The 24,835-nt window shown below is 39.8% G+C and overlaps 1 protein-coding gene across 1 annotated transcript; it reads left to right on the top strand.

The window, feature by feature from the left end:
- Positions 1-3,184: 3,184 nt before the first annotated feature.
- Positions 3,185-24,219, top strand: USP38 (ubiquitin specific peptidase 38). Its single transcript, XM_072335847.1, has 10 exons — positions 3,185-4,129; positions 5,095-5,230; positions 9,176-9,305; positions 9,412-9,513; positions 11,753-11,911; positions 12,787-12,980; positions 13,607-13,700; positions 14,527-14,633; positions 15,691-17,032; positions 18,853-24,219. Exons 1-10 carry the CDS (start codon positions 3,445-3,447, stop codon positions 19,012-19,014), a joined length of 3,111 nt encoding a protein of 1,036 aa, XP_072191948.1. The 5' UTR covers positions 3,185-3,444; the 3' UTR covers positions 19,015-24,219.
- Positions 24,220-24,835: the final 616 nt, after the last annotated feature.

Below are 24,835 nucleotides of genomic sequence, written 5' to 3'. Positions count from 1 at the left end.
ACAGATATAAACAAAGAACAAAATCAATGAGTGGTCAATGCACTGCTAAGTTTCCAATTATCCAAATACAAATTCAACAGCTATTGGCACTTTCTTTAGGGAATACAATTAGATAATTGTAGTTGGAATGTAGCTGTTAACTGTAGTTGCTAACAGTCAGGTTAGACAAAAAAGCTCTTCCAAATCAGAGTTTCTCTCCTCAACAACAAATAATTGTGTCGTGATAACAAGTTTTACCCTCAGTAAGATACTGTGGCCACATGCTGAGCTCTCTTGATTTTTGGATAAGCAAACCTATGCCCTCTTGTTTATTGGATGAATAAACCTTTGGGACACGTGACAGTGCACAATTAGAACATGTTGATTCAACTATCAGGCATTTTTAATCAACACTTTGAAAATTAAAATAATTAATACTTGGTAAACATTATCTAATTGAACATTAGAGTGCACTCCAGAACCTAGTTACTACTAAGCATACTTCACGGATACCAACGCTGCAGCTGAGTAAGCTGATTGCTGCCACTGGTGGACTTGGTATCAGGACCATTATTAGCACTCAGAGGTTCCTGACTCATGGTGCAGTTTCATGTTGCAATGAAACTAATCCATCAGCAAGCTATGACTGAAGAGGAAGGCCAGTCTTGCAATTCATTTGTACTCCTGACACCCATCTTAAACTAGATTTAGCAGACTTGCAGACACACAGCTGATAGCACCAGATGCCTTAAACCTACTGCAGGTGTCTGCAGATCCTTCCTCTCAGAGACACTAAATTCACTGTACCTGCAATGTGGCTATCACTATACGTCAGCAGCAAGTTCAACATGTTAGACTTGTTCACAGGGGTGGAATAAGGAATGGGCAGATGTTGTGTCAAGAGCCTCACCACCAGTCTTGAAGATGGCCCGGCAGGATATCCTCCTTACCAAGATGTTCTCTTGAAAAGCAGTCATCTCATACATAAGGTGTAAAACGTCTGTAGTCTGACAGGATATTTTTAACCTTTTTAAATATTTTTAAATATTTTTTAATAAAAGGTTTCATTTCTGCCTTACTTCCTCCAAGATTTTTGAGTTGGAGATATCATTATGGTTAACCTTTGGCTGTTATTTGTGCTCTTACAGTAAAAATAATTATTGTTCAAATTTGCCAATAGTCTTTGTTTTTGATGAAACATCATTGTTTTTGTTTTTTTCTTAGTTTTTCAGAGGAAACATTTGAGAACATTTTATTCACTGAATAATCCACTCTAGTCACAACTCAGTAATATATTGGTACAGTGGAGGTAAATTCAACAGAGGAAAAGTTTATGTTCCAAAATTTATCTGGTATTGATATTTGTACATCTAACAGTAAGGTTATCATTAAGATCAGTCTCACAGCTCAGGTTATTTTTATCTCTGAAGTCAGAAACATACTCAGTGACTCAAGCAGTAACTCATAAACAGTTGTTTGTAATTACTGGTTATGCTGCCTGAAATAAGCTTATTAAATAGAGAGCATGTACACTTGGTCATCTGAGTGCAAACACAAATACCATTTCCAAGTTTCTTTGGTAGAACTACATTTCCCTGCCTCCAACAAAATGGGTCCAGCTTTAGTTTTTCTTGTGACAGTAAATTTTCAGACCTTTCTGTGGCTTTTCTGGAGAGAATTTCCCCAGCAGCAGGCAGCAATCTGCCTCCCCTCCCACCTGTGACACCATGTAAATGAAGGAGAAATCACTGAAGAGCCTGCAAAGTTGGAGCTGCTCTTGTTTTCTACACTCCCCATATCTTCATGTGCCTGCAAGCCATCCACACTTCCAGCTTTTCTAGCTCTTTCACACTTGTTTCTGCTATTCATAGCAAATGCCCCTCTCATCATCTCTCCGCAGTGTGCCTCATGAGCCTGCCACACCACTTTGCTTTTCATCATATCTCCTGCTTGTTTCTCCCTGGCATATCAGAGAAATTTGGAGCTACTAACACCTCCAAACTTTCTCCTATTCTCCTTGTGATCCTCCCCCTACCTCCTGGGTGCTTCTAGCATCCTGATTTCAGCCCTTCCCCTCTTACACTGAGTTTCGTTTGCAATCCCGAGTAGGCTGCTCTCCCATTCTGTCTTAAGATGATACCATCAGTAATTCAGAACAGAACAGAAATGAGATTGAATAACTGAACTTAAGAAAAAAGAAGAAAAAAAAAGAGAAGAGAAAAGAAAAGAAAAGAAAAGAAAAGAAAAGAAAAGAAAAGAAAAGAAAAGAAAAGAAAAGAAAAGAAAAGAAAAGAAAAGAAAAGAAAAGAAAAGAAAAGAAAAGAAAAGAAAAGAAAAATCCTGGTACAATTAATGCAAACAAAGCATTGTGTTCCAAAGCTTTGCAAGCTATGTAACCCAGCCACTTGTTACAGGTTAATTTTTTATGGGTATTAACTACAGAGTCCTTTGGGGGGGAGGGGGGGGAGAGAGCAGGAAAAAAAAACTGATATAACTCCAATGCACACAAGGATAAAAGATGAGATACATAGAAACGTAATTAAGATATTGGTGGTAACAGCCTTTTGACCTTTGTATCTATCTCAGAGAAAGACCTTGATCAACACAACTTGCACTGGAATGTAATGATTTCTGGAAGCGGATCTCACCTGTGTGCAGCAAGCAAAGCGTTGCAGCATGGAGGGGAAAGGGAGCAGTTATCTGAACACCTGAAAATATATATATGGGGGGGATTCGATTTTCAGCACGTTGGTTTTGCACTGTATTTTTCTGACAGCTGCGGTGCCTTACGGCTGACTCTGCTGTTTATACCGGTTTATAGCACCCTTAAGCTCACAGCCCGAAGGCCGGTTTCGATTCTGCACCTGTTACACAGTAAATGACACCGAGGATCGGCTCGGTTAATTTCCCAGACTTTCTTGCCGCTGAATTGCAGGCGCTGCCCGAGCACCCAGCCCCGAGCTGTCTGCATTGTGCAACGGGGAGCCTACGTGACGGCTCAAGGTGCGCTTGCGGCAGACTGCGGCTTCATTCCAGCGCTGTGACCTTTGCTGTCACCTAACCCGGCAGAGATGGCGCCCACAGACCTTCGGCCCGGCGGCACGCCGCTCCCCCACAGCCCCGCCTCCTGCCGCCGCCCCCCGCCCCCCATTGGCCGGCGCCGAGGCAAGGAGGCCGCCGGCGGGCGCTTGCGCAGCTCTTCGCTTCCTGTTTGTGCCGCTCCGCTTCCGGGTCGCCGGGGAACGCTCGGCCGTCGCTGTTGGGGTCGCGGCGGTACCGCAGCGGCTGCGGGGCCGCCGCCGCCCGGGTGAGGGCGGGCGGGAGCGCGGTGGGAGCGGCGGCCGCCGCCGCCGTCGGGGCGGCATAGCGCGCCGGGGCGACGGGAGGGCCGCGGGGAGGCGGCGGCGGCGACGACGGCGACGGTCCCCGCCGAGGCCCGGGCCGGTTCGCCGCCGCCCGGCCGCCATGGACAAGATCCTGGAGGGACTGGTGAGCTCGTCCCACCCGCTGCCGCTGAAGCGCGTCATCGTGCGGCGGGTGGTGGAGCTGGCCGAGACGCCGCTGAGCCAGGCGCAGTGCCGCGCCATGTTCGCGCTCGGCACCCGGCTGGTGCTGCAGGGCCCCGACGCCTTCCAGCGGCAGGTGGGCCGCCAGGTGCTGGAGGCCTACGGGCGCTACCACCGCACCGAGTTCGAGGCCTTCTTCGACCGGGAGCTGGTTCTCGGCCTCCTACAGCGCGGCTACGGCGAGCTGAGCTGTCGCGACCCGGCCATCCTCGACTACATCCAGGCGGGGCTGCGCCTCATCATGAGCTGCCCGTCGGTGCTGGAGCTCTTCGAGCTGCTGCAGGTGGAAGCGCTGCGGCTGGTGTGTGAGCGGCCCGCGCCGCCGCTCTGCGCGCGCCTCTGCCAGCTGCTGGGCGACTTCCCGCAGTGTCTGCCCCGCGGCAGGAAGCTCTCGCTCGCCTTCTGCCAGCAGCTGGTGCGCAGCATCGCCCACTTCCAGAGCCAGGGCAACCGCGAGGCCGAGCTGCGCCTCTACGTCTCGCAGGTGACGCAGGTCAGCGGGCTGCTACGCAGCGTCTGGAAGGCCGAGCCCGACACGCTGCTGCCCTCCCTGCAGGAGCTCTTCGCCGTCATCGCCGCCTCCGGTGAGCGCCGCCGCGGGGAGCGGGGCGGGGTCGGAGGGGGAGGAGGAAGAGGAAGGGGCGGCCGCCACCCCGGGAGCTCGAGCTCAGGGAGCGGGAGGGCCGCAGCCGTGGCACCGCGGGGCTGCCCTGGGGCCGTTGAATCCTCGCTCCCGTGCTCGGATGCCGACCGATGGTCAAGGATGCGGCGGTCCCCAGTGAGAAGGTAGGGGGTCGTGGTGCTTGATTGGACTGGGAGCTCGCAGTGCGTGAGTTTGGGAATGAAGTACCGTAACGCTGTGTAAGATGTACGGGAAGACCGGTTTTGAGTGTCTTTCCAGATAAAGCTAGAACTCAGAGGGAAGTCGTTCTCTCTCTCTGGGAGGGTATTGTTAGGCTTTGGGACTGCTCATCCTCCGTAAGTGGAAGAGCATAATGCTTAGAAAGGATACACTGCCTGAGGGATGTAGATGAGATTCTTAAATTGGTTCTTTCTGCTGCCAGCCAATTTACTAAGTACTGTGTTGTTAATAAATGAAAGTTGTTCTACAATTGAGTCCCTTACAAAGCTTTAAAACACAGTAGTTTGTCATGACTGGTACAGTTGTGGAGTGTTACTGAGATGGAGTACAGCTGGTATTTCATATGTTCTGTCTCCAGTCTTAGCAGCCGGTGCAATGAAAGTTGTGTGGTGCTGGCATTTAGATGCACTTACCAGTTCCATGGAGAGCAAAGGAACAAGTTTGCAAACTCCCACCTTGTAGGGGTATTAAATGACCAGAAGGTGTTTGTAATTAAGTGTTATTCATGTACTGAATTTGTTGAAAGTTTGTTCTGTTCTCCTGTGGGATGATAGAATGTTTGGTGTAGGATAGGCTCATCACTTCAGAACTTCATTGCTGCGACAAAGCTGTTGGAAAAATGAAGCATAACTTTCCAGTGGGATTTTGTTCTTGATTCTTACCACATGGCATGTTCAACTCTTACAGATACTCCATTTGAACCCTCTGTTGCACTGGCAAGTCTTGTGCAGCATATACCTTTACAGATGATCACAGTACTCATCATGAGCCTTACTACAGACCCAAATGTGAAAGATGCGAGTATGACTCAAGCTCTGTGCAGGTACCGTATTTCATTGGGGAAGGGGGAGGGGTTTTATTCTTGCCTTTTTTGAAGCTACTTGTCACTGAAGTTTAAAATTGTTCAATTAAAACACTTTTATAACGGCATATGAAGCTATGCGCTTTGATTTGTTAAACTAAGGTATATTTCTGATGCTGTGGATGTTACCAGCAAGGTTTCAGTTTAAGGTTACAGCTCTCATTGCTAGTATGGCTTCTTTCTCATGCTTTGCTAGGGCAGTATGAAGAAGAGGTTTAAACAGAAACTAGGCGGAAGCTTGCTGTGTTACTTCTAGATGATATTTGCTCTTGAGACAGCTTAAACTAGGAAATGTGGGGTGTTGCAGTCAGGGTGACAAACATGGCCTTGCTTTTGAAAATCAACTGTTCTGTTTTTTCTGAGTGGCATGCACAGAATTGTTTTTTCCATCTGTGAAGAGAGAAATCGCTTAAAAATGAGTTTTACTGTTTTCTGCTTGTATTTCTTCATGACTTTTTAGTAGGATTTGTGGGGGAGCGCATCTCTTTCCATCATCATTCAAACCTCCAGCAGTCTGTTGCGTGTTATTAAAAAACTGAAGAAAAGTAGGAATAATGCAAAAACAATTGCTTATTATACTTCCTGACACTAATATAAACATGAATGAACATCAGGAGTGTAATGCTGTTAACAAAGATTCAAAGAGCGATCTGAGCTTGTCTTCAGAAATGTAAATAGTGCTAACATAGAGAGATGACAAAACAAAAGTAAGCCTTTATTGAAGTTCTTTACTATTCTTTTTTCCTGAAGGCTTTGGAAGAAGCTTCTTTTGAACACAGGGGTAGAAAACGTGTGAAGAGCTTTAAAAGGAGAAGGCATTTAGAAATTTGTAATATTCAGAAAAGCTTTAATATTTTCTAAGTATTGTTTTTCATCTCCCTTTGTGTAAGTGGAGTAATTTATACTTAGTGGAATACTGAGGATATTTCTGAAAACCTTGTGTTTAAACCAGGAAGCCGTTTCTTTTGAAAACATTATACCGTTGCTTAGGAGCCCTTAAAGAGCTCACTCGATTGAGCAGACTTCAATGAAGATGTGTGGCAGTCTAATATTTGAAGTTGGGAAGTTCAGAGGATTTTGTGCATACAGATAACTTGCTGATAGTGTGCTGCTGATTAATCTTTGTGTTAGTTTAATTTTAATATTCATGTTGTGTTACCTGCTTAAACACATCAGGATTGTACAACTGTAGCTCTAGAACAACAGCTCTGCTAGTGCTGCCTCATAATACCAGCTGCGTAGAAGGCTTTTTCATCTTACTTTCCAAAGAGCATGTGGCCCTTACTTGGTGCATTCATGGAAGAAATGGTTGGTTTTAAGAGTGTAATTTTACTTCGGGGAACTGACGTTCTAGGAATGTCCTGTTTTCATTTTTCAATGATTTCATGGCAACCCAGCTTGCTGTGACCCATGTGCAAGACACTGTGCTTGAATTTGTTGAGCTTCATGAGGTTCTCCTGGTCCCACTGTTCAAGTCTATGTAGGTTTCCCTGGATAACATCCTGTCCCTCAGGCATGTTGACTGCACCACACAGCTTGATGTCATCTGCATGTGTGCTGAGGGGATGCTTGATCCCACTGTCAGTGTCACAGAGTGCACTCACAGAGGGGGTAATAACGCTGCTGGAATGTTTGCAGCAGTGAATGACTGTGTTGTCATCAGGCTTACCTCATTCCCAAGAGGTGCAGAACTCCAAGCGCATCAAGGCTTGTGTTAAGACTCAACAGAACTTTGGTTACTGTGGGTTAAAGACCTGATCACTTGATTTCTAAGGACAGCTATCACGAACACTACCAAGCCTGACTGAATTTGAGCGTAGATTAAGAGAAAATTAAAGTTGTGCGTGTTGTGAAAATGCTCCAGATACGATTGTGTCCTTTATCCTGTTTGTAAAGAAATAAAACCTTCCTATAGTTTCTTTGTTTTGGGATGTGACATGCCTAGTAGTCTGAGGGTTCTTGTTGTTTGCCTGGTTTTTAATGGGGCATATCTGTACCTAAGCTATTTTCACAAAAGAAGTTGCTGTTTTAGGATGCAGAGGTGAATGAAAATCTTACTCTGTCCGAAGGTCACAAATACCATCTTTGTTAAGTGCATGTGTGAATAACAGACCATCATGGGGTGATTTGAGGAAGAAGGTCCTCTCAAGGCCTTTAGGATATTTTTCTAGACAAACAAAAAGATCCTGTTTGTATACATGATTGTGTTCTACATCTGTCTGTGTATTAAAATACAGTAGGAACTAAGTATGATGCAGAGAGGATCTGATAACTGCCGTGTCTGCTGTCATCTACCAGATCTCAGGTTTTATGCTTCTTAATACAGATCTGAGCAGATGGAAAAGTTTAGTTTTGTTTTTTTAGAGCATCAAGTCAGCTTTTTAAGAGCAGAAATAGATTTTCGCGATGGGAAATCAACATATATTAATTACATGGAGAATGAGACTTTTCTTTACAATGTTAATCATACTGAAATAGTAGTTGTTGTTCTATTATTAATAATGGTATATAGTTTAATAGTAATTATATTGAATAGAGATGACACACGGTGTCAAGTCATATGACCAGTGTTGGGATGGAACACAGGAAGCCCCAGCTTCCACCCAAAGCAGTGTTATTCATTTGGAGTTCTTAAATTAGCGTTGTTGAAGTTGCATGTATTAAAATGGTTGTATTTCAGAACAGAGGTCGTTATGTGGAGCTCTATAAGAAAAACAACACGCTTTACTTAACTAAAAAGTTAATTAGAAAATAACATGGCATGTGCAGCTGATGATTTTCAGATTGTTTGTACAGATGAATTCCCTTCCAAAGCTTTGCATGTCATGTTTCACCCTGAAACTCGTCTTTCCTGGTTGCAAATGACTAAGTGGTTTAAGCTAAATGTTAAAAATTTTAAGGTCTAATCTAATTTGATATTGGTTCTTACATCAGTGACCTACGTGTTTATGTTCTTTACAGCTTTGTCCTTTCTTTGGAAAAGTGCAGCTTGTGTTCTCTCACTACATAGGACTGATAGATTACCTGGTGTTTGAGTGACATGAAGCTGTGCTATACTAGCTTTCTCCTACAGTTGCATATACATGGAAAAGCTGACTGCTTAAAGCAGTTGGATTCTCTATGTTCCTCTTGGCTGGTAATGGCAGAAAACATGACTATATGTAAAAGCTTTGCATGTCAAGCTTGTGGCAAGATACATTTGTATAGCATCCGTGTTTTTTCAGTACTTTTTTCATTCTATCAGTTGGGGTGGAAGCCTGCTAACTGAGCCTGTTCATACTCATACCAGCTGTTGGACTGGTTACTTGTAATCTGTTCAGCTGTGCTAGAACTTATGCTTGTAAAAAATTAATCTTAGAGGTTCTTTTTCAGAAGACAGTAAATCTACTTCTGACTTCCCCTTTCCATAGAATTATAGGACAGAACTGTTACATTCTGTAGGCTGAAAGCATACTTTGGCTGTTGTCCAGTGCAGTCCAGTTCCAAGTGGGGCTAAGCACTGAAGTCAAGTCTCATTTCTCAGGGTAGTGTCCAATTGAGTTAAGAGCTTTCTGTGGGTATGGAGGTGCCACAGCCTTGCTGTGTAACATGCTTCAGAGTGCGACCACCCCCATGGTAAAGGAAAATAAACTTTAACACAGTGGTGTCTTTTTAAACTTGTCTGATCTGTGCTAAATGCTATAGGGGGGAATGTTTCCAATTAATGGCACTTTTTCATCTTTAGTTCTAAGTTGTTTTTTGCCATAAAATGGATTTTGTCTTAAGTTCCGTTAAAGCTAGCTTCATCTTGAATACAAAGACTACACAGTACTTCATTTGCTTGCATATTTTTAATTATTTCGTTACTTCTTGTGAATGGTATATACTTTGGTTTTGTTTCATTAATGATTTTTTGCTATCTTTCAGAATGATTGACTGGTTGTCTTGGCCTCTGGCTCAGCATGTGGAAACGTGGGTGATTGCATTGCTGAAAGGACTAGCTGCAGTCCAGAAATTTACTATCCTTATTGATGTCACTCTGATGAAGATTGAACTGGTATGTTGGAAAAGAATGAAAGTGAAGGAGAGGAAAAGGATTTTTTTTAAAGTCTTACTCTCTAGATTTATTAAAAGTGTTGTTTTTTGTTGTGGATTTTTTTTAGGTCTTCAATCGTCTTTGGTTTCCTTTAGTAAGACCTGGTGCCCTTGCTGTTCTTTCTCATATGTTACTTAGTTTCCAGCATTCTCCAGAAGCTTTTCATTTGGTAAGTTCCTGAAAAAATGGTTCAGTTCTTTTAAAGGTAATTCACTTGGGATTTTTAAATTGTATGTAAAAAGAAATAGAATTCAGGGATTTTGACTTAATCTCTGAATGACTGACTGCATTTGTTCAGCAAGATGCCTCACACATTCCCTTTCCTCAAAGTCAGTGCCTAGGTTGAAATTGTTCTTAAGTGACAGATGGCTCTCTAAGACTCAATCATAAAAACTTTGTAGCATGCAGGTGTTTTTCATTCAAGCTGCCTGCAAGGCTCCTAGGCTTGAAGCAATCTCAAGTGTGTTGCATAAATTAGTCAGAGTAATTGTCTTAAGTCTGTTATGGTATTTTTTTAATGATCAGTCTTAAGTTTCTCTCTGTTCCATCCACTTCCTTAATCCTGACCTAGAACACAACACAAATGAAATAAGCAAGTTGCCTTGCACATGCTCAGCATATAAATATCGTGTTTTTACTATCTTCTCTGTTGTTCTGAGAAATGTAAAATATGAGGTGGACAGAAGACTTACTCTACAAATACTTGTTTTTCTTTTAAGTGGGAAAATTTCTACAATGTAATGCTTAGGCAGTAGAGCACACGTGTCTTCCAGACTTAACTATTATCAATTTCTTTTAATTTTAAATAACCTTTTTTACAGTATGCAATCATCTTTTAATATGCTGCTGTCATTCAGTATGCTGTCATGTTTTCCTGCACTTGAGCTACTTGTTTTACATACAGATCACTTATTATAAAAATGCTAGTTAAATACTTACGGAACAGTATAAATAGTATTTTTCTATCTTAGAAGCAAACCCTAATCACTGTAAAAATACAGAAAAGATACCTACTGTTTAAAAATGATAATACTCAGATTAACTGTTCAACAAAAAAAAAAAATGGATTATTTGAAAAAGTAATGAATATTATGTCCTTGGCCCCTAGTTCTGATGCCAAAGCATCAGATTAGTCCTTGTAATTAATTCTTGTAATTTATATACTTGTAATAATATCATTATTTTAGACAGTTTATTTGCTGTCTTCACTATCAAACAGAAATAGTCTCATTTAAAAATGGAGACAGAACTGTGTTGATGGTAAAAGAAGTGGAGTAAATATTTGTTTTATATACCATTTTCAGCAGCAGTGTATTTGAACTCATTTGCAAGTAGGTTGCACCGATGGCAGACTTCATAAGCTTGTGTTCTTACTGATGTCTTGGCTTGAGACTAGTGTTGTCACTAGGTGGAGCTACAAACCATTTTCCATCGTAATTGCAATAGAATATATGTATTCTTTTGCTTGGGATAGCAAGTATTAGAGTCTGTTAAAGAAAAATCATGAGGGTATTTTTAAAACTGCATCTATGAAATTAGAGCTTGTTAGTGGTAGCACAGAGGTAGAACGGTTGCTATAGTATCCTTAATCACAGAATCAAATCATAGTTGAAGCTGGAAGGGCTGCTTAAAGGGTCATCTAGTACAACTGCCTTGCTATGAACAGGGACACCTACAGCTACATGAGGCTGCCCAGAATATCAGCCAGCCTGACTTTGAATGTATTCATGGACTGGTCTTCCACCACATTTCTGGGCAACCTGTTACAATGCCTTCCCATCCTTATTGTAAACAACAAACAAATACAAACAAACAACAACAACAAAAAAAACCTAACCTGCTTCCTTATATGCAATCTAAATCTTCCTCTTTTAGTTTGAAACTGTTTCCCTTTGCCCTATCACAACAGACCCTTGTAAAGAGTCTGTCCCCTTATATCTTGACTTTAGATACTGAAAGGCCACTGTTAGGTCTCCCTAGAGCCTTGTCTTCTCCAGTCCGAACAGCCCTGGCTCTCTCAGCCTGTCTTTGTAGGGGAGGTGTTCCATCCCCTGCACCGTCTTTGTAGTCTTATTCTGGACACCCTCCAACAGGCCCACAGTTCTCAGATGGGTTAATAAAATGAGTACTATGGTTGCGTGACTGATGGAAAAACTGAACGTGTGTTTTCTGTGTTCATGAAGTTCCAGAACTTGGTATATGAGCTGAGGAGAGCATTGAATACTAAACTATGCTATTTTTAAGAGAATAATGCATATATTTTTCAGGTTGTTGTTTCTCAGCCACTTTTTTACTAGAGAACGAAATCTTCCCTGTTTTTTGTGGTGTGCAAAACAGTACTGTTTGTAGAACAAAATCAGAAAATGGAATTGGTTTTTAACACCTTGTTTTGTTCCTTCTCCATTTAGATTGTCCCACATGTGGTCAGCTTGGTTCACTCCTTCAGAAGTGATGGCTTACCTTCCAGCACAGCGTTTTTGATGCAGTTGGCTGAGTTGATACACTGTATGATGTATCATTATTCAGGTTTTCCAGAGCTCTATGAACCCATTCTGGAAGTTTTTAAGGTATATTAAGGATACAAAGATGAGTTGTTTCTCTTTTGTTATCTCAAAGATGAAAGCTATGATCTACTCTCTGTAGAACGTCCTCTTTGAAAAAAGAGTTACCTGCATTATATAATAGTAATTCTAACTGCATGAAATATTCAGAAACAAAGCAAAAGAAAAGTTGTCCTGAGTGTCCAAAAGGCAATTATGACAGCCTTTCTGGAAAGTGTGAAATCAGCTAAGTTATGTTAATCTGCTTTTCACATCTTGGGCCAACATAGTAAAATCAGAGACATTACTTCTAGAGTGGCTCTCAAATTTTGTTATATAATGCACATTTTCTTAACAACACGTTGGTTGTTATTATTGCCTAATTTTAACACCCTCCATGCTTTGAAGCTTAAAAAGCCTCTTGTTAACTTAGCGTTTTGACTTTTTTCTTTTCATTCTTACACTTTGATTTGACAGAGCAGGATTCTGTCTCCATCAGAATAAGGATATTTAGGGGGTTCATCAAGTGCATAGAATTTGAGGAGTTGTTTTGGGGACAGAAGGGATTGCATGAGTAAGCTGATCAAAGGTCTCTACCCACCCCCTAATTCGTGTCAATTGGGAGCTGACAAAAAAAACAAGCCTTGAGGAGTGGTTTGGGTTTCTTTGTAGCTTGTTTGTTTTTGTTTTGTTTTTTTGCCATAGTACATGGCATTAGCTTTTGACTGGCTGTAGATATTTGTGCTCTAAGTATTCGAAAAGGGCTGTTGTAACATGTTTCTCCTGGGTTAGCGAGAGCCTGAAGGATAGAAAGGGAGCAAGGAAAAAGGTAGAAGACTGCTGGGTGTTAATAACTAGTATAAAAGCAAGTATAAAAGCCTGTGTTCATGTTTCTCTTGTAGGATATGCCCAAACCCAGCGAGGAAAAAATGAAGCTGATTCTCAGTCAGAGTGCCTGGACTTCTCAATCCAATTCTTTGCCATCTTGTTTATCTAGACTTTCTGGAAAATCTGAAACTGGGAAGACGGGCCTGATTAACCTAGGAAATACCTGCTACATGAACAGCATTATTCAGGCACTTTTCATGGCTACTGAGTAAGTCCTTTTTACCAGCTCTGTTCGTTGCAAGTTAACTATTATGATTGTCTTGCTTTATGTAGAATATAAACATGCTCTGGGTTGCTCAGCTATCTAGGGCTGAGTGAGTTTCTCTGCACTTAGTTACTGACTGCTTTAAGATCCAACTCTGTGGAACTGCAGTTTTTGCTGTTAAAAATCCTGATACTTACTGTGTATTGTCAAAAAGATACGTGCACTGAGCTTATGTTAGAGTGAGTCAGAGCTAACACTCTGTTTCTTCGATATCTAAACTGAGAGCAATATGACTGACTTCCAGGTTCCAAATAAGTAATTTTTCCTTTGCTCCCTTTAATATTGTAAAAAAAAAAATAAATCATGATTGTATTTCTGTTATAACCTGAAAACTGTTGGGGGAAAAAAAAGAAAAGTTAATTTCTAAACATTTGAATATTAATAAGAACTTTTTAGTGATAAGTTCCTACTGTACGACAGTTTTGCATTTCTGCAATAGGGCAGAGTCCAGGAATTGAGGAAAAGTGTTGCATGTTTTGCTTTCTTTCCAACTCACGTAATTTGAGATGGAATGTTGACTGTATTACTGCTATAAATCTATCAGGGCAACTGTCTGCCTCTTCTTTCAGTTTCAGAAGACATGTTTTATCTCTGAATCTGAATGGTTGCAATTCGTTGATGAGAAAATTACAGCATCTTTTTGCGTTTTTGGCCCATACCCAGGTAGGTGAATTTCTCACCTGTTCTTTCTTAAGCTTAGGTTTGTGTGCTAGAAATTAAGAACAAATGTGATGCCATAAGCACACTCTTGAATATATTCAGAAATGTGGTAGATTTTTAGGAGACTGAGGCTGCATCCAGGTGTTCAGATGACGATGGAATTAGAGAAATCTTATTTCATAAGTGGGGCATTATGGGCAGTAGGAGGATTTCTTTCAGAAGGCAAAATCAAAAAATCTAAACTAGACCTGATGTGATATAGCAGTTGATTTTGTGACTTCATAGAACAAACTGTCACCTTCTAAAGTGTTTTCTGCTTGAAATTTTATTGTATTTCAAGTTGCTTTGTTTATTAAAGTTCATTTTCAAACAAAATATTTTGCTAGTATTAGAAAACGAAAAATACTCTATGGTTAATACCAGCAAACTCACTGTGAAGATGAGGATTGGTCACCTTAAATATAAATCTGGTATTAATGAGATACTGGTATTCTTGTGAAGAAATAAATGTTTTGTACTCGTTTTGGTTTTCCAGCAAGAAGAGTAACTTGCTTTTAGGCATAATATCTGGCTTGTGCTTGCTACATGCTTATTATTTGCTTGCAGGATTCACTACTTATATCTTTGTACTAGAGGAAATTGCTACAAAATTAATGACCAATACGCATCTTTATCCTCGTGATTGTGATACAGAAATGATCTGTATGCAGATCTACAAAGTTTCCTACAGTTCCTTTATAATAATGTAAATCAGAGTCCAGCTGTCAATATGCAAATAATGATTAAATAATTCCTACATAACACTTCTGTTTCTCCCTTGTGTTAACAGAGGGAGGCATATGCTCCTAGAATTTTCCTTGAGGCTTCCAGACCGCCATGGTTCACCCCTCAATCACAGCAGGATTGCTCAGAATATCTCCGGTTCCTGCTCAACAGGTATAGTTATGTCATTAATGGGTAGAACCCTTATAGCCCCGTCGTAGAATAGTGAACTTGTCATTAGGTGCAGTCATCTAGGAGCTCCTTCTATGTGAGTGAAAGTTGGAAATTCTGGGTCCAGTTTCTGACTGTCTCCAATTTTATGATAGATGTATGATCTGTGAAACCCTGGCCTTTGTGAGTTTAATCTGTAATTGAGTCTGAATACACCCTTGTCTCCTTGTTACTTAAAGCAGATTAGATTGGTGGTTATATTTCTATTCTTACAAACCTAAGCTTGGGTCTTAGTTACATTAGCTGTGGTCCCATTGTAAAACTTCTGTGGTTGCTGAAAGCTGTTCAGTCATTTGAAATTTGGTGTTAGTGTATACAGCTATAATTCATATGGGTCAGATAAGTCATGAAGATATGTACCTGTGCATTAGACCTGCTTATTAGACAAGTGAATTAATGTAGACAGGTAAAACAAACAAACAAAACCAACAACCTACAGAATATATTAGTGACTTGTTAATTTTGTCTTGCTGAGTATTTTTACCAAGACTGAACTTATCTCGTCCTTTTTTCCTTGCCTTGGCTTTCTCTTGCTATAGTTTCTAACTTTCTTGGCTGCACAATCCAGACCTTTTGTTCTCCTCAGCAGTAATATAGCACTACTTAAAAAGCTACTTTTTTCTCTTACAAAATTTTACATAAAGAACCAGGCAAATGGGGAGCTGATTTTTTTTAAGGTAATGATTAATGAACATTGATTGTTAGACTTCTTAATACTTGCTGGTTCACATAGTATATTTATCATGTTAGATAAAGCCATTTAATGCAATTTAATGCAATTTTTGTTATATGCTTTTACTTTACACTATGGGATAGTACTGATCTATATGGCTCAGCTTGATTATAGAAATATCTTACATAAAAAACCCAGTTTCTTATTGTTTTTATCTGTTTAACAATTAATGTTAAGTGTAACTGGAAAAAAAATATCTTGAGTGGTGCAGCAATATTTTTGGGGAGAATAGTGTAGCTATTCGGGTCTCTTTTTGTTTGTCTTCAGGCTGCATGAAGAAGAGAGAACTTTGAAAGCATTGTCTTCAGCAAAGTCTGCTGAAAGTAGGAAGAATGAAGAGTCCCAAGCACAAGAAACTGTCCATAAAGCACAAGTATTTGCTGAAGCACTTTGTAAGGGGAGTGAAGAAAGAACTCTCATAGAGAGAATGTTTGGAGGAAAATTGAAGACTACTATATGCTGTTTGAACTGCAAAAGCACATCTCAAAAGGAGGAAGCTTTTACAGATCTCTCTTTGGCTTTCTGTCCTCCAACATCCTTGGAAAGCGCTAGTGTGAAATGTGTGGAATGTTCTGAAGTAAAAGATGGCTCTGTGGTGCAAACTAGTATTTCAGCAACTTCTGCTGGAGAAACACCTCTCAGTAGTTTGGAAATGAACGGTGGATGCAGCACAATTACAAATGAAGGAATCCTAAAGGATTTTTCTGCTGAGCCAAACTCTGAGACAAAATCTGAATTTGACAAGGATCAAGAGAATAGGGATGTTTCTTCTGCACTAGTAGGAAAAAACACCCCATCAGTAACAGACTTATTAAATTATTTTCTGGCACCTGAGATCCTTAGTGGAGACAATAAGTATTATTGTGAGAAGTGTGCCTCTCTACAAAATGCTGAGAAAACTATGCAAATCATTGAGGAACCTGAATACCTCATTCTCACTCTTCTGAGATTTTCATATGATCCAAAGTGTCATATCAGACGTAAAATCTTGGACAGTGTTTCTCTGCCACTTCTTTTGGAACTGCCGGTCAAAAGAGCAACATCCCCTCTAGCTGCGGTTTCAGGAAGTTGGTCTGTTGATGTTGAGATTTCTGATATTGGAGAAAATCTTGCTAAAAAACTGAAGCCCTCAGGTGCTGATGAAGTGTCCTGCCCGCAGCTGGTGCCCTATGTGCTAAGTTCTGTGGTTGTGCACTCTGGTGTATCCTCTGAAAGTGGGCATTACTATTCATATGCTAGAAACATTACTGGTTCAGGTTCTTCAGGACAGTGTCACCAGTCTAAAGCATTCTCTTTAATTTCTCCTCAGAATAAGTTGTTAGCAGAGGAGAGTCCTTGTACTGTTATAGAAAATGAGCTGGACACTGAGATGCCAAAAGAGTGGTTTTTATTCAATGACAGCAGAGTGACATTTACCTCATTTCAGTCAGTCCAGAAAATTACCAGTAGGTTTCCAAAGGACACCGCTTATGTTCTGATTTACAAAAAACAAAATAGTACCTGTGGCTACAACACAAATTCAGCAAATGGACTCTGGGTGAATGGAGACCCGCCCCTACAAAAGGACCTCATGGATGCAATTACAAAAGACAACAAACTATACTTGCAGGTAAGATTAAGGTAATACGTGAAGAACAGCCTCCTTAAGACTTCCAAGAAATAGTTTATAAGGGGGAGGAGGGAAGTGAAAAGGTAACTTTTAAGTATTCTGGTATATCAACCTTGTAAATGACAAGTCTGGCTTCCGTGTTGATGCTTGTCAGATGTCTTAGGGAGGTTAATGAGCTGTCACCATTAGATGGAAAGCATGAGGTGAAATGACTGGTGCATTTCAGTTGAAATGATTTTTAGTGAAGATGCTTGTGCTGGTCCTTTTACTCCTCATAATTCTATGCAGGGAAAGCTTTTCAAGCTACTGATTTTCATTGCCTCTAACAAATTACTAAAATATGTAAAAATATATGAAAAAAATTTGTAGTGTTTTTACAAGCATATTTTCACTTGTAGAGACATTAGATTTGTACAACTGTGATTATACAAATGCTGTCACCATTAAAGTGAAGACTACTTGTTGGTGACTGGATTCTGCTTTCTGTTTGCTTTTCTTTTCTGCTGAGAGCTCTACCTTGTAGGCACCTCTTCAGATTGTTGTTTAAAGAAAAATAGTAAAATAAAATGCTATGTTCCACATTAAAATGTAGTTTGTTTTAAGCACTGCTGCAGTGTTTAGGCTGTGTAACAGTAAAACTGTTTTCTTGTATGGCGTTTGATTCATGTATGAGATGGAGGCCTATTCAAATTAAAAGCAGTAAAGTTCAAGATGAGAAAGAAAAATGAAATCTCAGTGTGAAATTCCTTTTGAATAACTGCAAGTATTTGACAACAAAAAAAGCTTAAATTGCATTCTTGAGTAAAGTGTCAGTCCTACTTTTTTGTGATACTTCTCTTGGCTGCATAATGTAGCCTAAGATAGTAGGGCTTCTTCAGCTTCGATTCCAAGTCACGTGAAGTTTTTCAGAGTTGACTGCTTCCATTGAGGTATGAATGCATTCATAGTAAAATTTCCAGCTCAGTACTTAAGTATCTTTAGCACCTGTGAAAGTGCACGGAGAAGTTTAAGCCTAGTGCTTTCACAAGTCTTTGAGGTTCTTGGTGCTGTTCCTTGCTTTCACCAGGAGGTGGAGAAGCAAAATGAAAACTCAAGGTGACCAGCGTAATTATGAAAACCCTGTTAATATTTCCTCCCATTGCCTTAAGGGGGTAGTATGTAGTGGCCAATTGCCACATGAAGAAGTCTGTCAGTCTGATTCTTAGTGCCTAAGTACTTTTATCGTTTCCTAAATTAAGTTTCTGCTGTCGTGTCAGTTTTCCAAAACCCTACCTCTGTTTTACCTGGTTTAACTTTTGAAGCTCTTAGCCAACTTCAGGAAGGGATACTAAAGACAAACTACTGCAAGGGATGTGGAACTAGTTGGAGAGAGAAACTAGTGTATAAATCCCTGAGGGAAGAGCCTTTGCTCATCCAGTTAATAGAGTCTTAGAAGCCTATCACCTGATTAATAAAGCTCTAAGGAGGCTCTTTTCTTATCTCTACTGCTCATGTAGGTATTCCCTTGAGTTTTCCAGAATCTGACTGGTATTGTCTTTGGAGCATTAGAGAATACTGCACACTTACTGATGTTAGTTGAGGGTTAGTATCACAATAACTCTCAAAAGTTAAAAGTCCACACTGAACATAAACTGAATACTTGTTTATCTTTTTGCATTTTATCTGAGTGTGCTACACTTCTATGCAGTCGATTCCGTGGAATTAAAACATGGGTTTTAAATAAGTAACTTGGATTTAACGTTTTTAGATTTCAGGTTGACAACCAAGAACAAGGGCATCTTAAAAATACTAGAGTATAGATATATTTTCTTTCATTTCAGGAGCAAGAGCTTAGTGCTCGAACACAGGCACTTCAAGCTGCTTCAGCATCATGCTCTTTCCGCCCCAATGGATTTGATGACAACGATCCCCCAGGAAGTTGTGGACCAGCAGGTGGAGGAGGAGGGAGTGGATTCAGTACTGTTGGTAGATTAGTCTTTTGACTAGGCGGATGACCTGGAATACACTGGTTCTAAAGCAGTCTGGTACCACTGAGGACAATTCAACGTTTTAACTTATTGTACGAAGTTTTGAGACTTCATCCTTGTTTAAAAGCAAATGTTAAGGCTTTCTTGCTTATGTTTTATTTGAAATAAATAAGCGCATAATGAAAAAAGAAAAACTACCTCTTAAAAATTCAATTGCTTTTATAGTAAGATATGCTTGCCCAAAAGACAGAAAATTGAGATTTTTAAGTAGGTTCTAACACCACTGCATTAAACAGATGCATTTACATTGTTTTCCATAGACCTTATCCACTGACTGAAGCAATTTCATTATGACACTGGTGACACTGTTGTATGTGCAAGTCTTTTCAGATGGGTTAAACTACATGCATAGTCTCCCATTCCACCTTAATTACAAATCTGATACCTTTATAATTTCTACAGATGATGCAATCATATAATGAAGGCAATAACTTAGTGTGACTAGATACAGTACTTTTAAAAATATTCAATATATTTGCAGTATGAGTGTAAAGAAGAAAAATATAAATATTTGCAAAGCTATTTTCCACAAAAGTGCATGTTCTGTGGGAACAACATTTTTAAATAGAAGTTATGAACTTTGTAGCATTTTTAATTGTTTTGAGAGTTTAAAAATTATTTCAGGGAATATATATGCTATGTATTTGAAAGGAAGAGATTCTGTATGTGCCTTGCAGTACTGTAACTTAAAGCAAGCTTTCTGAGACTGCAGAAAAGAATGAGCATGGCGGTGGTCAATTTTTCTTGTCAGTGTTAGGAATCGAGTGTTTTTAGAAAGCTATTTGGTTGCCAGAAGTCTAAAATGCAGTAAGTTTGTCCATTATTTTTGAATCAGAGGAATATAATTAGAGAGTTGTTATTTTATTGGCTGCATTGGTTAAAGAGGCCGATCGTAAATATTGAACTATACTTATGAGATCATAGGAAAAGGCTACTTATATGGATCCTTGCTGAGGATCTGTGCTACTAAGAGTCCTTCAAAATTTTGCCTTCTGATTTTATTTTTTTTAATTTATTTTTTTATTTTTTAATGAGTAGTAGTTGATGAGTTCAGGTTTTAATGTCTGCAGAAGACCAAAACGGCATCTGTGGAGCAATGTTTACTGGCTTGTTAGGCCAGCATAGGTCAAGGAAACCACTCTTCTAGTCGTGGTAGAATTAGAAACTATGTTTTTGATGTGCAATGAGGAGAACAGAAGTAAATGAGATACACTAAATCTGGTGATTGATTCTTAACTTGAATAATCTTATACTGAAGTGTAAATTTATTTAAAATGTTTTCTAGGACATTCTGCACTGTTTTGCTGTGTTTTTTATATTCTAAGTGGCAAAGTGCATCCTTAAAAAGCATGCAAACCTGGCAGGTGGTAGTTTTAACTGTACAATTTTTTTTTCAGAAAATGCCTTTTAAATGCATAAACTAAGTTTAACTTTGTTCCTATAGTGTTGAGTATATGGATTTTAGTCCATTGTAAGGTATCCTAGCTTGCAAACTATTTTTATATTATCACTAAAATTGTTACTTGCTCTGCTGTAGGTTCATGTGCTGCTGCTCAAGAAAGCAGTTCAACTTCATTTCCATTAAATGGGTTCCATGCTCTGTTTTCACTGTTGTACCTCAGCTATGATCCATGTCTTCATTGCTATCTGAGTTGTATTGGTGGGTTCGGCTATGAAGTCAGAAGTGTTATGAGACCAGCATGAGGAATATTCTCATTTAGCGTGCTTGGGTGAAGTTTTCTTGAAGCTCACTCCACCTTGAAATTCTGTAGTTACAGTCTTAAGAGGGGTTTTTTTTTAATTTCCTTTTAGGTTTCTCTCCCAGTTTGCTCTAGTTTTAAGGTTAATCTGGTTTGGTTTTGGTTGCTTTGTTTTTTGACCAAATTATGGGAAGAACTCGCTAAAAATCTATTTATGTTACAGTGGGAATGTAATGTCTCATTATGAGTTTACTGTTGATTTTAAAACACTAAAATTAAAAGTAGGAGCAGATGTTTTTACTCTATATGAAATCAGGCTTTTGTACAGATTGGTTTTGTTTTTCGCGCTCTCCAGTAAAAGTAGCCTACCTAAAAAATGTGTGGTATGATTTTTGTATACCTATTGTATCTGTGTTTCATGAGCTCTTAAGAAGGCTTTCTACACTCGTTTGCCTATTCTAAATTAAATGTTAAACTTTATAACTTTGTAGCAGAGTAATATCATAGTTTAAAACTGGAAATATCTGAAGGTTTTTTCCACTGTCCTTCTGTTGATTCAGTTACTTTGGATTATACAGCTTAGGTTTTTAAACTTAACATATCATAGAATCATAGAATTACTCAGGTTGGAAAAGACTTCAAAGATCTTTTTACAAGTCTGCCTTCTGACCTGTCAGCCCTCTCAGGCAGATTGATACTTTATGTGGAAGGCTTTAATAAAGCTAGTGGAAGTGGAGAAGTATTTCTTTCTTCAAAATGTACACCTTTTTCATTGTTTACGGTAATGGCGTTGCATGCTCTAGACAGATAAAGAACAGTGTACTTATGGTACTTCAATTTCTGTTGCCTGTGAATGAATGGTGGATGATTTGCTTATTCTTATTCCATCCTTAATTTGTTTTCCATGTGAGTTGAATAAGTAGAAAGATATATAACAATGTTTCTGAAATTTAGTTGTTGTTTCATTTCATGAATAATTTACTTGAGGATGGTATGTCCTCTAAAAATCATATTTCTTTTTAACAAGATTATATTTTTGGTCTCCGTATCAATGGTTAATAGAGTTGCATTAACTTTCTTCCATGAAGTTGATTTTTGTACAGTTTTTCTTCATGTGGACAGTTATGGTGGATTGTTGTGAATATCATGAACATAAGAAATGATTACAATAACTGAGTGTGTTTATCCAAAATGAGGAGATAAAAGCCTTTGAATAAGTTTAAAAAAGAAAGAAAAAAAATCACAATTCTGGCTAGTTTTTTTTCTCCTTTTGTTGCCTGCTCTGGAAAGTTAAAAACTTTATCTGCTCTGTCTTCTGGAAGTTTCCTTTGATGGGTGAGTTTTAATTCTATACTAGTATGGAGTAATAGTTCTTCTAGAAATTATAGGTGAAGAGCAAGAGAGGAAGCATTGTGAGCTAAATGAGCATTAGAACAAAAGGAAGCACAAACTTTAAGTTAGAAACTGCCTGATCACTAGGATTAATTCCATAACAGACAACAGACTTACAGGCAAGAACCTGTTTTAAAGGAAGAGACAAGTATATCTGTGTGAGAAATTAAATGCAGAGCAGTGTCTGAACAGTAGGTGACCAGACCTGATACACTAGAGGCCTCTTCCAGTCCCTTCCTAGAACATTGCTCTTCTCCTGGGCTTCCTCTCTTGACATTGCCAACTTTATTTTTAAGGCTCAGATTAGAGGAAGCATTTTTCTAAATTTGTTGGATTTTGGGCAAGTATGTGGATTCAGGATATGCAGTTCATGTTACATTTTTTCCAGTGTGATTAATAACACTTTGACATATTTTTTTTGAGCCAGTTTTACTGGAATCAGGCCTGACAAAACACACAACCTGCTGTTGCTCTCTTGGTAAGCAGCATGCTGCCATGTGCCCTGAAGCACCCAGCAGGAAGCTGGCTGCCACAGGGAGGTGCACCTTGCCAGGCAGCCATCTTGGGCCTTTGTTGCCTTCAGCACCTCAGAGCAGCCAGTCATGCGGTGCTCCCTGGGGTGTGTATGAAGCTGGGCCTGGCCTCAGGGCCACAGTAGGAGGAGCCTGAGGTGGGACAGCACTGTATTCTGTCCCTCACCCCTTCAGGGATGCCCCTGGGCATGGAGCAGGTAGCTCCAGGATGGACTGGCACCTGTGGGAGAAGCACACAGGTAGGGTAGTAGTATGTGGGACTATATGAGAAGGAGGTGATGGGGACTGTGAGGGAGACATGCTGGTGCTGGGCTAAAACAGGTCTACCAGAAAGGAAAAAATGGCTCTGATTTGATTGACAGTCTCTGTATGTTATAATGATATAATCATGTGCATCTACCATAACATGACTTCAGTGCAATTCCACCAAAACACAGATATTCTGTCAACAGTGCTTTGTTATCCAGGGCTAAGTCCTCCTCAACTCTCTGCTGTGTGTGGGGGAAAGCCTGTCAATAGGCACATGGAATATACTAACTAGTTCTAGGCTTTAACTTGTCATTTTCAAATGACTCGCACTTCTCAACTGTTCCATAAAGAATTACAGAGTTTGATGCTTAAATCCATAAACGAATGTTATTTAACTATTTTGCTGTGTTTTTTCATGGTTTTGGTCTGCTCAAATACAAAGTATAGAAGTCTTGGGTTGCAGTGTGCCTGTTCTTAAACTTTGTTGTTGTAAATTGGATTAAATATTTAAAGATATTTTGTATCTGTTGGAAAAAAAAAAATGCGGGGGCAAATGAGTATATTAATGTACATTTGTGGGACAGTGTAAAGAAGTCAATATGTATATTTTAAATGCCTCAGCAAGAGTTGGAAAGTATCTAAGCTTTCATGGGTGCGATCTAGGAGGAAAGGTATTTGAGTAAAATATAATAGTGGTGTTTTGTTTTTCTTCTAGTATTGTAAATGGTATCTATAAATCTCAGCTTGAAGGAGTATGCAGGTCCATGAAAAATCAGTGAAGGGTGACAGGTGGTATTGAGCCAGATATGTGCAGAGGACCTGATGTTGACAGTAGCTGAATGTCATGTGTTTCAGTTGCATTAAGATGACCATGTTTCGCCTGAGTTGCCTTCTCAGTTAATGATAACAATGCTTACTATGCTTGTTCTGCTTGGGGAAAGGTGCAGCCTTGGTTCAAATTTGTTCAGATGGAATCAACACGAATCACTAATGTCAAATATTTGTTGAATTGAGATCAAACATTACTCATAGCTGAACTAATTGAGAACAAACAGAAGAGCATGCTGGTTTGTGTTATTAGTGGGGAGGAAGAAAAAGCTGTTAACTGGGAGGAGGGTGTTGGACTTGTGGGTTTTGGGGTAGGTGTCTGCCAGGGATCTTCATTGGCTCACTTAAACCTGCAGAGATGATTAGATTTTTCTTTTGACATTTACTCAAGGTCATAACCATCAGTTGAAATGCAGCAGTTATCAACAACAAGGGAAATTATGGCACAAACTACTATAAGTAAAGACTACTATCAATAAAGATACTTTTCAACTTCTTATGTATGGTATTTCTCTTGAAGATTCCTGTGACTGCAAGTTGAAAAGAAGGCTTTTGGTGGTTTGGTTTTGTTTTTCTTTGTTTTCTGACAAAGAGAATATGTAGGAAACTGAAACAATTAACAGGCCTGCTAATAATCTGTAAGTTTCTCCTTGGGTGGTGAATTATGTGGGAGGGAAGAGAAAGGTTTGGGTTGCCCTTAGAGTGTGCACTATGAAGTTGTCTCCTGGTTGGCTGCCCACGCCTCAACTCTGGCATTAGAAACAGATGCCTTTATGTGGTCTCACGGTTAAGTTGTGTGTGGATAAAATCGTGGGAACCTCCCCTTCATGCAAGACCAATTCAGGTTAATTAAAGAATTATTCTTGACCTGAACAGTCTCAGTTTGGCTTTGAGTAACTTGAACCTCCTAAATACCAAGGTAGAGGACAGATCGAGCTTTAACCTAGCAGAGGGCCTAATTGTGGCTTGCTTTGGCTTCAGTAGAACTGCTAATTCTGTGTTGCGAAATACCAGGGCTGCGAGAGGTGTTCGCTGTTGATGAAACAATGAGAACTGCAGCTATGCAGAACTTGT

This window comes from Excalfactoria chinensis, chromosome 4 (genome assembly GCF_039878825.1).
Source record: "Excalfactoria chinensis isolate bCotChi1 chromosome 4, bCotChi1.hap2, whole genome shotgun sequence".
Classification (NCBI taxonomy): Eukaryota; Metazoa; Chordata; class Aves; order Galliformes; family Phasianidae; genus Excalfactoria; species Excalfactoria chinensis.
The sequence above is the reverse complement of the archived record's forward strand: the minus strand, read 5'-3'. Positions and strand labels throughout refer to the sequence as shown.

What these genes read in the sequence shown, in the direction of transcription:
- USP38 (XM_072335847.1), top strand. Translation starts at nt 3,445, where the DNA reads ATGGACAAGATCCTGGAGGGACTGGTGAGCTCGTCCCACCCGCTGCCG. An exon ending in CTCTGATGAAGATTGAACTG is followed by an intron (nt 9,306 to 9,411) that starts GTATGTTGGAAA and finishes GATTTTTTTTAG; the next exon opens with GTCTTCAATCGTCTTTGGTT. An exon ending in CTCCGGTTCCTGCTCAACAG is followed by an intron (nt 14,634 to 15,690) that starts GTATAGTTATGT and finishes GTTTGTCTTCAG; the next exon opens with GCTGCATGAAGAAGAGAGAA.